The sequence below is a fragment of the Castor canadensis genome, chromosome 18 (genome assembly GCF_047511655.1).
Source record: "Castor canadensis chromosome 18, mCasCan1.hap1v2, whole genome shotgun sequence".
Classification (NCBI taxonomy): domain Eukaryota; kingdom Metazoa; phylum Chordata; class Mammalia; order Rodentia; family Castoridae; genus Castor; species Castor canadensis.
Window position 1 is genome coordinate 3,320,826 of NC_133403.1, and position 14,240 is coordinate 3,335,065.

The 14,240-nt window shown below is 51.3% G+C and overlaps 1 protein-coding gene across 1 annotated transcript in view; it reads left to right on the forward strand.

Annotated features, from left to right (window-relative positions):
- Positions 1-518: 518 nt before the first annotated feature.
- Positions 519-14,240, forward strand: part of Osbp2 (oxysterol binding protein 2) — a 121,830-nt gene continuing 108,108 nt past the window's right edge. Inside the window, exons 1-2 of the mRNA XM_074060621.1 lie at positions 519-749; positions 997-1,169. Of these exons, the coding sequence (XP_073916722.1) occupies positions 558-749; positions 997-1,169 (365 nt within the window). The 5' untranslated portion in view covers positions 519-557. The remainder of the gene's footprint in view (positions 750-996; positions 1,170-14,240) is intronic.

A 14,240-nucleotide genomic window follows, 5' to 3' on the forward strand; every position in this document is an offset into this window, starting at 1 on the left:
GATAATAATGGCTGACATGGGGGTGGGTGGAAAATCCCCCGCTTTTAGCGCCACCCAGTACTTTGGGAGCATTTGATGGGGTTTTAGTGTCACCCTTGCTGTCCCTTCCTCCTTTGTTGAGTTTGGGGTTGGGGGCGTCAGGGAACCCATCCGGCCGATCCGATCCGACGGGACCGAGTTGCTCCTTATCATTCATCATTGTTCCTCCAGCGCCTGGCACGGGTTGGGATAGTGACTTGAAGCGCACGGTCCCTTTCGTGTCGCCAACCCTCTCGCTCAGCTTTCGGCCCACAGGTGTTTCCAGGGCGCTCGCCTTAAGCCTAGGGCCAGACCAAAGCAGGTGACAGGTGTCCAAGTGGGGGTCCACGGCTCTGGCGGGCGGGGCGGGCGCAGGACGGGGCGGGGCGAGCGGGCGCGGGGCGGGGCGAGCGGGGGGAGTGGCGCGCGCCCCCCGCCTCGCGCTGAGAGCACGTGACGCCCAGGCCCCGCCCCCTACCCCCCCGCTCGCCCCGCCCCCACTCCCCGCTCGGCCGCGCTCCCGTCGGCGGGAGGGCTCTATGGGGAAAGCGGCCGCTCCGAGCCGAGGCGGGGGCTGCGGTGGTCGCTCCCGAGGACTCTCGTCGCTCTTCACCGTTGTCCCCTGCTTGTCCTGCCACACAGCGACGCCGGGCATGAGCTTTTCCACGTCCGGCTCTGGGCCGGAGCCCAAACCAGTGTGGGCACCGGAGCGGGAGCCGCTGTCAGAACAGGTGCGGGAGCCACAGTTTCGGGGAGTCCGGACCGAGAGATCCAAGTCTCCTTATTATGGGTCCCACAACTCGGGTGTGAACCCCAAGCAGAGGCTGGACAGGACAGGGATGGGGTCGCAGCTGGGGAGGGGGTGGGCCCCTCTCCCAGGCCTGTGGGGTCCATAGTGGGAAGTGTGTCCTTTTCCCTAAAGCCAAGCCCGGGTCGGGTCGGTGCCAAATCCCCTGCCTTTTCTTCGATCCCGGACAGGCGAGGACTTCTCTTGGTGTCCCAGTGTCAGGGACTAACACCAGCTCCAGTGTCCCCATGCCGTCACTACCTCTGGACAGCTACAAGGGCTGGCTTCTTAAGTGGACCAACTACCTCAAGGGCTACCAGCGTCGCTGGTTCGTGCTCGGGAACGGCCTGCTGTCCTACTACAGGTGAGGACTTCCCCTGGTGACCCCTGAGGTTGGGGAGTGGTGATGCTGCCTGATGGTCCCCCATTGGGGGACACCGCCACCAGTGCAGGAGCGAAGTGATGCCTCCAGCCAACTGCCAAGGGTTGGGGGCCTTGACCTCTGAGTAAGGTTGGATGTGACCTTGGCTGGTGGGGAGGTGAAATAAAGGAGTGACCTACAGCCTTAGTCTGCCTTGGTAGTTGTGGGGCCTGGGGTGTCTAGCCAGCGCCAGCCTCTCCCCCCACCCCCACAGTCCTTGCTCTTTTTGGTTTAGAAGCTAAGATTATTGTGTCAGGGATTGACAGGACAGTGACAGTGCTCAGTGCTTAGGATCCGCTCATGGGAAGAGCTACCTTTTCCTCCTCCCACTTTCTTTTTTGGTGGGACTGGGGTTTGAACTCAGGGCTTTGCACTTACAAAGCGGGTGCTCTACCGCTTGAGCCACTCCTCCAGTTTATTTTGCTCTGGCTGTTTTGGAGATGAGGTCTTGTGAACTGTTTGCCCAGGCTGGCCTCGAACTGCGATCTTCCTGATCTCAGCCTCCCAAGTAGTTAGGATTACAGGCGTGAGGCACTGTTGCCTGGCTTATGTGCCCTTTGTTTCCCAGGCGAGGCCACGCTGGTCTGAGACCACGGGATTTTTGTCTTGCTGTTTGCTGAAACTTGGGTCACCTTGCTCACTTCACTCATCCAACAGTATCCCTTCAGGTCACTGCAGCCAGGTTTATTCCTAGCCTTTTGGGGACACAGCTTTGAGAGGATGGTTAGTCCATACGATACTGAGAACTTGGGAGCCCCTCTGAAGTTAAGTGAAGATTCCCACTCGGACCTGGGGCATCACCGCCTATCTTTAATTCCCGGCAGAGAAATGTGTTCCTAATGTGTTTTTCTCATGTGGCATCTTGGTGTCCCTTGGCTCACTCAGCACCATAAATACTGTCCTTAGACTTAGGAGTCTGTGCAAAATGAGATCCTTTCCCAAATGGTATTTTTATTTCTGGGGTGTCTAGCCAGTGCTGCCCTCCCCCCACTCCACACCCCGCCAAATTCTTATCCTTTTTGGTTCAGAAGCTAAGATCATTGTGTCAGGTGTGTAAAGATTTTACCAATGACAAGGACCTTCAGTGAGTTTCTGTGTCACTCTTTTGCTCGAAGGCCAGGGAAATAACACACACTCCATTTTGCTACACTCATTTATTTCATTCTCACAGCAGTGTGAGGTGGCTTCCAGTATTGTTTTATTATACAAATGAGGAGTTCTGAAGTTTGAGACGAAGATTTAGCTTGTCACCTGGTCACTAGCTCAGTAGCCAGTGGAGGGAGATTCTGACCCAGGACTTCTAGAGTCAGGCCTTTTCCTGGTGGTATTGTTTTTTGTTTGTTTGTTTGTTTGTTTTGGTGGTAGTCCTGGTGCTTGAATTCAGGGCCTCACACTCGTTAGATAGACACTCTACCACTTGAGCCACTCTGCCAGCTCTTTTTTGTGTTGGGTATTTTTGAGGTAGGTTTTGGTGATTATTTGCCAGACTGGCCTCAAACTGTGATCCTCCTGATTTCTGCTTCCTAAGTAGCTAGGATTATAGATGTGATCCACTGGTGTCCCGTGGTACTGGAATGTTAACTCAGGGATTTGTGCTTGCTAGGTAAGCACTCTTTCACTTGAGCCATGTCCCCAGCCCTTTTTGCTTTAGTTTGTTTTTAAGATAGGGTCTTTCACTTTTCCCTATGATCTTCCTACACTTGCCTCCTGAGTAGCTGGGATTATAGGAGGGGACTATGATATGTAGCAGACTCAGGATTTTTATCTTATTTTATTTGGCGATACTGAGGTTCAAACTCAGGGCTAGGCAGGTGCTCTTACCACTGGGGCCATTCTGCCAGCCCTTTCTTTTTTTTGTTGTTCAAGATAGGGTCTCTTGAACTATTTGCCCGGGCTGGCTTCGAACCTCAGTCTTCCTGATCTCTGCCTCCTGGATAGCTGGGACTGCAGGTGTGAGCCATTGGTGCCTGGCTGACTCAGGTCTCTTGCATAAGGGACTCTCAAAAGTCAGCTCTTTTTTCTTCCCCCAGTACTGGGGTTTGAACTCGAGGCCTCTGGCTTGCAAGGTGGGCGCTCTACCACTTGAGCCATGCTTCCAGCCCGTTTTTGCTCTGGCTGTTGGCGATAATGTCTCACTCCTTTTCCCCGTGCTGGCTTAGGTCATGACTCTCTTATTTCCTGCCGTAGCTGGGAGGACAGACATACGCTATCACACCCAGCATTTTTCTGTTGAGATGGGGTCTTGCAAACTCTTTCCCCGGGCTGTGCTTGAACCACGAAGCTTCTGCTCTCAGTCTCCCAAGTAGCTAGGATTCCAGGTATGAGCCACTGTCACCTGACAAAAGTCAGTTCTTCTGTGGAGACTGAGTACCATGAAGCATTCTAGAGTTTTCAATGTCAATTTTGATAAAATTGGCCCAGAAAATGTGAAGTTGGATGTGCAAGTCTGCAGGTCTCAGCTTTGTCCTAATCCTGGCTCACCCTTCAGTTCCCACCTATAATTACCCCGCGCTCCTAAACTCTAGAGGACAAGGTAATGCTTATGGGCACAGGGCCCCACAGTGACAGGAGCGCCTAGAATCGGGGGCGGGGGGGGGATAAAACCCGGCCTCACGCGTTTTTATTTTCATGAGAAGAAAAGGTGTCCCGTCTTCTTTTATTCAAGTCATTCCGGATAGACGGTGAGCGTTTGAAGGTAATCTCAAGTGCACACGATCCCTGGGTAGCTAAGAAAACTCTCCTGCTTGCTGGTAAGGTGGTGGGGACCAGGCAGGGCTGGGGTGGGGAGGACAGCCCGGTGCTGAAGTTTCATTTTTGGATATTTCTTGATTCCAAGGAGGGGCGATGACTGGCCAGCTCACCCAGGTGCAGTGAATAAGTCCTGATCCTCACACAGCCGCGTGCTCTCATTCAGTGCCAGGTGAGGTGAGCCAGGGAGCTCACTGAATGAGCTTTAGTGACTCGCCCAGCAGTACACAGCTCACAGGCTGTGTCCAAATGGGGACGAGCCAGTGCCTCTGCAGAGAAGGTTTTACTTTCTGGAGAATGCTTGGGTCTCCTCCTCCATGGGCCTCTAAGCACTTCAGCTGGATGACACTGTGTCGTCTTCTTCGTCTTTTTTTTTTCTTTTTCTTTTTGGTGATGCTGGGATTTGAACTCAGGGCCCCATGCTTGCTAGGCAGGTGCTCTACCATTGGAGCCACTCCTCCAGCCCTTTTGAGTATTGGGTATTTTTGAGATAGGGTCTCATGAACTATTTGTCAGGGCTGGCCTCAAGCTACAATCCTCCTTATCTCTGCCTCCTGAGTTGCTACGATTATAGCAACTCAGACTCCTGGCTATGTCTTCTTCTCCTCTTCCTCCTCTTTTTCTTCTTCCTCTCCTCCTTCATCTTTTTTTCTCCCTCCTTCCTCTTCTTTTTTGAGACAAGTGCTCACTATGTAACCCAGGCTGGCCTCAAGCTCACAATTCCCCTGCCGCAGCCTCCTAAGTGCTGGGATTACAGGTGTGTACCACCATGCCCAACTCTTGTCTCCTTTTTTGGCTCTGACTCCTGCTTTCTGGCGCAAGCATGGGCATTCTGCCAACCAGGATCAAGGATGGAGCATCCTCCAGGCCAGCCACTTGTCACCCTGACAGCAAGTGCTTACTGCGCGGTGCCCCTGTGCTCAGCTGTGCACACGTGTTACCTCCTCAGCCCTCCCCGGGCGCCCAGCTCTCTGTAGTTCTCCAGTGTGTGTGGCTGTGATGCCTCATTGCACCTGTTACCATTGACTCTCTTTTCCTTTCTCCTTTTTTTTTTTTGGTGGGACCAGGATTTGAACTCAGGGCTTCCCACTTGCAAAGCATGTGCTCTACTGCTTGAGCCACACCTTCAGTTCATTTTGCTCTGGTTACCTTGGAGATAGGGTCTCGTGAACTATTTGAGTGGGCTGGCCTCCAACCACCATCCTCCTGATCTCAGCCTCCCAGGTAGCTGGAATGACAGGCGTGAGCTACTAGCACCCAGCTTCATTGAATTGACCTGCATTTCAGTCCCCGTTATTTTTACCTTAACAGAAAAGCAGCTGGAGTTTTGATGAGGGCTTTTCCTTTAGGTGTGGGGCCCCAGGCATTTCTGCTCTGCATTTTGCTCGAGAAGTACATCTGATCTGATTGCTTCATCTTATGCTAAGGAAGGCAGTGCACAGTGCCAACAGGTGGTCTTTGTAACAATTGTAAGGAATAAAAAATGCCCCTTGCAAATATTGTCACATAGAAGAGTATTTCTGGGAGGTATAGGTAGTTATTAGCAGATTTTTTTTGCATCTTTCTAAAATGTGCTAGAAATTAAAATAAAATAGAAGATGAGGTATTTTGTTTAGTTTTTCCAGACAGGGTCTTGCTCTGTAGCCCAGGCTGGCCTCAAACTTGTGATCCTCCTGCTTCAGCTTCCCAAGTGTTGGGATTACAGGCGTGAGCCACCATGACTGGCCAAGATGAGGTTTTTATTCCATTGTTGGCGCTGTTAATTATATGTCTAGTCAGATAGCAACAAGGAGAATATGGTTTTACCTTCCATTATTTGTTTCTTAACTCCCATTTTAAACATTTAATTCCTAGTTATTGTCTCAAAGGGAACATGTAATTACATAAAATTAGGGAAGCATTCATCACTGACCTAGAATTTTCAAAGGTATTGACCTTAGCAGCTCCTAACCCAGAAAGTGTTCCAAACACAACCTTACCACGTTAGCAACAGAGTGAACTAGATTAAGTGAAATTCTGTCTTGTATCCCAGATGTTTATTTGGTGACATTATAAATGACATTTGTTTCCCAAGGAGTGATTTCACGGTAGCATTTGTTTTTATTTATTGTTGTTCTGACTGATCTATGCTTAGTTGTTTTTGTTTTTTGGTGGGACTGGGATTTGAACTCAGGACTTTGTGCTTGCAAAGCAGGAGCCCTACAGCTTGAGCCACGCCTCCAGTTCATCTTGCTGTGGTTATTTTGGAGATGGAGTCTTGTGAACTGTTTGCCTGGTTGGCCTCGAACCATGATCCTCCCAATCTCAGCCTCCCAAGTAGCTAGGATTACAGGTGTGAGCCACCAGCCCCCAGCTCAAAAGTCAATTCTTGTGGGAAATACTGTGGGGTTTTTGTTGTCAGTTTCAGTAATACTCAAAAAATGAAGGATGGAGAAGGAAAAGACCATCCCATGACAAATGTCCCTGCACACGTGAATTGAAGGTCAAGTCTGCAGAGGAAGCCCTTGAGGTCCCCTAGGAGGTGGCCTTATTGTACTGGATGTGGCTTTAAATTTGAAATATCATTCAGCCCTTCTCCCTGGGAGAGGGGTAGGGCCTGAGAAGGAATGCACGGGTTGGCAATGTGAAGTCTATTGTAGCACAGGGTTGTTGCAAAGAGGTGAAAAGAGGAGCACCGGGCACACCAGCATTCTTAGCAAGTTCTGGTGACATGAATTGCAATTCTTCCCCTCAACTTGTTTCTCCTCCAACTTTCCTCTTTCTGTGAATAGCTGAAAACCTCTGAGTCATGCTTGTTGCCTCCTCCCTCCCTCATCTCGCATCAGGGGGAATTTCCAAGCCTGCTGGTATCTCCTGTAGTCCCTCCTTCCCACCCCTCTGCCACACCACCACAGCGCCCATCTGCTTTCTGCTTAACTGCTGCTCTGGACAGTGCATCCCTGCCGTGGTGCTGTCCCAAACAATGGCCCTGGGGTCACCTCACTTTCTCTAGGATTCTCTTTCAACAGCTCCATCCCTGCATTCAGTGCCTCCTGTCAGCTGACACTGACCACTGCAAGGACCAGGTCTTCCTCCTTGGGGCGTTTACAGGGTGCATCTGTGGGTATCTCTACAGACAACTTTACACCATAAGAGCACTACAGTCAAGTTCATCTCTTTTTGTTCCAGAGAGAGCCTAGCTTGGTACTTTTCTTGGAAACTCTTTAGCTTGGCTAGCTTATGAATGGATGAGTGAATGGATGAATGAGAATTGCCTATGAGTTTGTGTGTTGGTACTGAACCGGGATTGTCCTTAACTTGTCTTCAGTTTCAAAAACTTGTTTATTGAAATAAGACTGGGAAGATAAATTGGAGATTGCAGCCAGGCATGGTGGCTCACGCCTGTAATCCTAGCTACTCGGGAGGCAGAGATCAGGAGGATCACAGGTCAAGTCCTAGCAAGTGTGAGGCCCTAAGTTCAAACCTCAGTACTATCTGCCCCCAACAACAACAACAAAAGAATTAGAGCTTGCAGGCTTAAGTCAGGAGTGCCAGAAAGTGACAGGAAATATGTGCGTGATGACCATTCAGCCAAGGGCTGATCTCCATGGTCCTCATTTGTATTTCTGTGGGGTTGCAAGTGTTTGTCATGTGGTCTGTGTATATCACTGTCACTTTGTTAGGTTGACAGTGCCTAGAGGAACACAGGGCAAAGATAAAGCTTACAAAGAGCTGGTTGTGGTCTTATCGTCTTTAAAACTAGTTTTGAGTGGGCTGGTGGAGTGGCTCAACTGGTAGAGCACCTGCCTAGCAAGCATGAGGCCCTGAGTTCAAACCCCAGCACTCCAAAACCAACCAACCAACCAACCAAAAACTAGTTTTGTGTGCCAGAGTGCCCTGTGTGTCACGTGTGCAAGGCCCGTGGGAAGCAGGCCGAGGATCGACAATGAGGCCTCTTCCCTGCAATGGTCAACCCTATAGGAGATAGGGGATCTTCTACGGGCGTCAGAGTGGGTTCCAGGTTGTGGGTCCTGGGCGGGGGTGGCGGCCTTGCCATCCTGTGACATTGGAGAAAGAGGTGAAGGGTCACAGAAGCACCAGGACTTGAACTAAGCCAGGCACAGGTGTCCTTCCATGTCACATCTCGCTGGGTCCTTGGGTTCAAGGCTAACCCGGGGTTTGATGACTCGCTAACAGGACTCGGGAGTGACACAACACTCCTTTATTACAATCAGGAATGCATACAAGCAAAGAGAGGAATTCCTCCAGCAACACGTTGTGTTGACACAAGTGAGACATTGCCACAAGGAGGCTCCTCAGAGACTCAGCCTGGGGGCTCCCTGTGCCTGGCACGTCCCCAAGCTCCAGATTCCCAGCAGGAGAGAAGGCATTCAGTACACACCCAACTATTGGTGTGAAAGGTTCGGGCACAGGGAATGGCAGGACTGTCCCCAAGTCAACGTCAGTGGTCAGCCAGCTGTGGGAGTGGGCCTGTCACAGAGGGACAGCTCAGGCCTGCCTCAAGAGTTCTTTTCTGCACAGGTCTGGACTCCTGCCTCCTGAAGACCTCAGGGGGATGCCAGTCTGGTGAGGGCTGACATGTCACCCTGGCTCAAGGAGCTCTCCCTCAGCTTTGAGTGGCACCTGGCCTGTGCTTTGTATCAGACCGAGCCACTTACCAGCCTCTCGGGGTGTACACACTCGGCTTGGTCTGCCCCCAGTGTTCCCAGTATCCTCTCTGTGGAGCCTCTGGCCCTGGGGTTGGCTTCATAGACATGTCACTTTTTTTTTTTTATTTGAGACAGGGTCTCACTATGTAACACAGGCCGGCCTCCCACTCTCTGTCTTTCAGCTTCCCTGATGCTGGGATTACAGGTGTGAACCACCACACCCGGCAACATACTTCTGATCTAAAGGCCACAGTACCTTGGGGACTGTTTCTGATTGTGACTGGGGCACACTTGCCACATTGGGACCTCCTTGCTCCCCTGTATTTTTGCACCTTTGGTGACATATCAAGGTGAATTCTGCAGCTCTCCCAAATCTTGTTCCTCCTCTTGGTGGGGTGAGGTTGTCTGTTAAGCCATGGTTGTCTGCTGAGTAGTTGGGAACACTTGTGGCAGTGAACGTACACTAACCTTGGTTGTATAATTTACTGAGTTCCTGCACTGCAATACTGCACAAGGCGGTATGGGTGGCACCCTGCATATCACTGTCAAGCCACTGGCACAGAGGAGGAGGCAGGAAGTCTGTGTGTGTCCCAGTTATGCAGGAAGAGGTCAGCAGATTCCAGCCAACTGCCTTGGTGAGTTCCAGGGACCTGAGTGTTTCAGCCTGTAGCTTTTCATCCTTCCATAGTCTTCTGAGATACAGTTGGCAAATTATCACAATAAAGAAAGACAGGCCTGAGAGCCGGGCATGGTGGTGCACACACGCAATCCCAGTGTTCAGGAGGCAGAGGCAGGAGGATTGAGAGTTTGAGGCTCGCCTGGGCTACATAGTGAGACCCTGTGTCAAAAAAAAACAAAGGTAAAGGAAAGAAAGGAGAGAGGCAGGCAGAGAGGGAGGCAGAGAGGGAAGGAAGGAAGGAAGGAAGGACAGAAAGGTTGTGAGTTTCCTTAGAAGATCCTACCTTTTTATCCCAAGTGGAGAGAAAAACAGGTCGTGGCATTTCCTGGACTGTACAGGATCCCGCCATGTGGGAAGGAGGCGGTGGCAAGAAACAACCCCGGAGCAAAACTGAAATTGGCTGCTAGCTGTGTGCTGAATCATGCACCAGGTGTCCCCACCCAGAGATGGGGCTTCAGGTGGCCCGTCTGCCATCCTCCCGGGGAGCATGCTGCCAGTGGGTTTGGAGTGACGTGGGGTACTCTGTGGTTTTTCTTTTTGTTACGATGCTTCCCCATTTTTGGGCCCTCCGAGCACCGATGTCTCGCCATGTGCTTGCTGCAGCTCTGCACTCTCAGTAGGAGTTTAACAGTCTGCATTGCTGGGCCATGGCTGAAGCCAAGAAGGAGCAGATGGCCTCACGGCTCGCACAGGACACTGTCAGTTTATGTTGTCCTTCAGTGCAGCGGCGGGTGCACTCTGGTACAACTTCCCCATCCCAGGTGCAGCCCCCACTGCCCCTCCAAGCTGCGTTCCCACCTCCCTTCTTCTGCCTTAATCTTGATGTTCCTTGGGTCTGACTTGGCTTACTCCCTCCGTCCACAAGCATGTGCCTTTTTTTTTGGCAGTACCCAGGATTGAGCTCAGAGCCTTGTGCTTGCTAGGCAGGGGCTCTACCACCTGAGCCCGTCCACCAGCCCTTTTTCCTGATGGGTGTTTTTGAGATAGGGTTTCGCAAACTATTTGCTTGGGCTGGCTTCGAACCTTGATCCTCCTGATCTCTGCCTCCTGAGTAGCTAGGATCACAGGTGTGAGCCACAGGCGCCAGGCTGTGGTACTGGGGTTTGAACTCAGGGTTTCAGTCTTGCTAGACAGGCCTCTACCGCTTGAGCCACACCTTCAGCCCTTTTTGCTCTGGTTGCTTTGGAGATGGGGTCTGGAGAACTATGCCCAGGTTGACCTTGAACCTCCATCCTCTCGCTCTTGTTCTCTGAGTGGCTAGGATTACAGACATTAGTCACCAGCGCTGGCTGCCTTGAATTCTTACAGTCTTACTTTGACTCTCAAGAATCTTTGAAAAGAGGGAAGACAGAGGTCATGACATAAAAATTTGGACTGAAACGGTGGCCCTAAATTTTTCTCTGTTCTACACCAGGTTTTCTTTCTCTCTCTCTGTTTCTTTTTTTGGGGGGGTGGTGATACTGGGATTTTTGCTCACTAGGCAAGTGGTTTACTGCTTAAGCCACACTCTCAGCCCATTTTGCTTTAGTTATTTTTCAGATTGGGTCTCGAATTTTTGTCCTGGATCAGCCTTGGACTGCATTCCTCCCACCTATGGCCTCCTGCATAGGTGGGATTACAGATGTGTACCACTACTCCCAGCTTGTTGGTTGAGATGGGATCTTGCTAACTTTTTGTCTGGGCTGACCTTGGATGGTAAGCCCTCTGTTTTCCACCTTTGGAGTAGTTTGGATTGCTGGAGTGTGCCACCATGCCTGGCCCCCTACTGAAGATGTTAACAGTGGCTAAATTTGAATAGCATTGAATGGTGTCAATGGTGCTTATGCATGTGTCATCTCATTTGAATAACAACCCAAGGAGAAAGGAAGTTATATCTTCGCTTACAAGTGAGAAAGCTGGCACAGGTCGTAGTGCAGTGGTCCTGGTAGTGGGTGGCTGAGATCTGACCCTGAAGTTTGGGTCCAGATCTGGTGAAATTCCACCACACCACTGGAGCCTCACCTGTGGCATTGGAAGCGGTGCCTTTCCTCCTCCCAACAAGTCTGTTCTTGTCCCTCCCAGACCTCCCCTGGCTTAGGTACTGCCCTGGCCCACTTGGAGATCCTGTGGGCACTGGGGGAACCTCCTTTATCTCTTGCCTTCTGTCTTTCCCTTTGATTGCCTCTCCCTGGGGTTGGGCTGTGTGTGGCAGCAGGAGGATAACGAATCAGCTGGCTGGGGTCCTTGTGCTCTACCCAGATAGAAATCACGGTAGGCGAGAGCTCTCCCAGTTATCCTGGGCCCTTGGAGGGTTTTTGTAATCTTAGTGAGAAGCAGTGATGGCAGCAGGTGACAGCAGACAGTGGTAGGTGGCTCTCGATGCTCCCATGCCTTAGGAGTCAGGGCCTGAGGCACTCTGACACTGGGGTGGTCTGTCGTCTTGTGGGGCCAGGCCCACACATAGAAGTGCTACAGCTCTGTCACACCTCAGGCCAGATCTGAGGCAGGCAGTACCTCACCACTGCCAACATGGCTTGTCAAGATGACAGTTCTTCACCCACTGTCACTGTGGCAGGAGCCGCTTTCACCAGGGCGCCACCTCACCATCGATCCTGCCTCTGTTCCTGCCTCGTGTTACCACCTCAGCTGCTCTAATGATGAAAATTGAAAGCAGGAAGGCAGACCATCAGAGAGGTCTTTTTTTTGGACCCATGCTGCAGCATTAAGAGGCAGGATATAGTCTCCTAGATGCTCCCAAATGAGCATGGCAGCCTGCTTATATATGTGACAAGGGTTCTGCACCAATCATGGCAGTCCTCATGCAAACAAGGGGCTGTGTTTGCACCAATCATAGCAGTCCCCTCATGCAAATGAAGGACTGTGGTTGCACCAGTTGTGGAACAGTCCTTGTCCCCAGTCATGGGAGTCCCTTATGCAAATGAAGGACTGTTTGTAGCAGTCCCAGGTCTTCTTGCTGGGCCACCAGGAAGTGCTCTCCCTCTGGCCTGGGTGGAAATGTCTGCACGGTGTTCTGGGGTTCACGGAGGCTGGGATGGCAAGATCTGGCACAAGCTGCCTGCTGAGAGCATGCACCTGGCGCTGGAGTTGTGCTCCAGTAGCAAGGTGTGGTTGTCCTGTGACTTCCTCAGGATGTTCATGGAGTGATCAAAGCAGCTGGTGCTGGCATGGGGACAGTCTGGCTGCCTGCTTGGCTGATAGGCCCTCATTCAAGGCCGCCAGAGACCCAGCTGTCAGTTTGGAGTGAAGTCTCCCCAAACCCCAAAATTTCAGCACATTTTAAGGGGGGAAATAGACTTTCAAACGAGTGCTTACAATACAGGCTTAGCTCCAACACTGGCAGTTCTTTAACGTTATCCAACTGCTCCACAATGCTCCACGCCTGTGCCTGTGCCGGGGAGAGCTGGGTCCCTACCATCTGTTTCAGGGATGCTGGCTCTGGAGGCCTCACAGAGGCTAGCGTGATCAGACATTTGCCACACCCTGCAAAGGTTGGCAAGGTCCGCTTCCCACATCCACTGGGTTTATCAGTTATCTGCTGGCTTAAACCAGCTACAGCCAGGCAAAGGGGTACATTCCTGTAATCCCAGCTTTCAGGGATTATAAGAGGCCAGTCTTGCCCACATACCGAACCCCTGTCTCAAAAACCAAGGGCTGAGCCCGGGGCGCCATTGGCTCACCTCTGGAATCTTAACTCCATGGGAGGCTGAGATTCTGAGGATCAAGTTTGAAGACCCCCCCCATCTCCAAAATGACCAGAACAAAATGTACTGGAGGTGTGGCTCCAGCCACCTCCTCCCCTAACCCCCACCAAAAAAAACCCAAACATAGATGGAAATGCAGCTCAAGCATTTGGTGCTTGCCCGCCATCCAGTACTGTAAAAAAAAAAAAAAGAGAGAGAGAGAGAGAGAAAGAAAAACAGAAAGAAAAAGAAAACCACCAACAAAGCCAGCCGTGGTGTCCTGGGCTCCTGATCCTCCTGCCTCAGCCTTCCGCGTAGCTGCCACTACAGGTATGTGATGCCACCGCCCGGCTTCATCTTATCTGTAAGTGTGCAGTTCAGTAGTGTTAAGCGTATTCACAGTGTTTGAAACAGACCTCCAGAACCTTCTCTCTTGCAGAACTGAAGCCCCCTACTCACCCAACAGCTCCTCTCCTTTCCCCTCCTGCTTTCTGTGAACTTGACGACTGTCAACTGCTCATCAAAATGCAGTCATATAGTGTGTGCCTTCTGGTGACTGTCCTGCTTCACATAGCATAATCAAGGTCCCCCACATTGTAGCATAGACAGGAGTTCTTTCTTTCCTTCCTTCCTTCCTTCCTTCCTTTTCTTTCTTTTTTTTTTTTCCCAGAGCTGGGGCTTAAACTCAGGGCCTCACACTTGCTAGGCAGGGGCTCTACCACTTGAGCCAGTCTGCCAGCTCTGAATTGGTTATTTTGAGATAGGGGCTCTTTACACCTGGGCTGACTTAGCCCCACCCTCTCATTTGTGCTTTCCTGCATAGCTGGGATGGCACATGTGCGCCACCACACCCAGCCTTCCCTTTTAAGGCTGAATAACATTCCATCGTGCGTATGGGCCACACTTTGTTTATCCTGGCGTATATGGAAGGACACTTGACTTGTTTCCCCCTCCTGGATGTTGTAACTAGCGCTACTGTAAACACAGCGTGCAAGTATCTCCTCAAGCCCCTGTTTTCAGTTCCTTTGCTTGTTGTGTGTATATCCCCAAAGTGGGTTGCTGTATTACTGCTGGTTCTAGTTTTATTCTTTACTTTTGGCAGGACTGGGCTTTAAGCTCAGCATTTTGCTCTTGCGAAGAGGGCGCTCTGCCTCCTGAGCCCCGCAGGGGCCCTGCAGTCCGTTTGGCTCTGGTTTTCCGGAGTGGGGTGTTGCCTGGACCCCAAATCCTGCTCAGGTAGCTCCGATTATAGGCATGA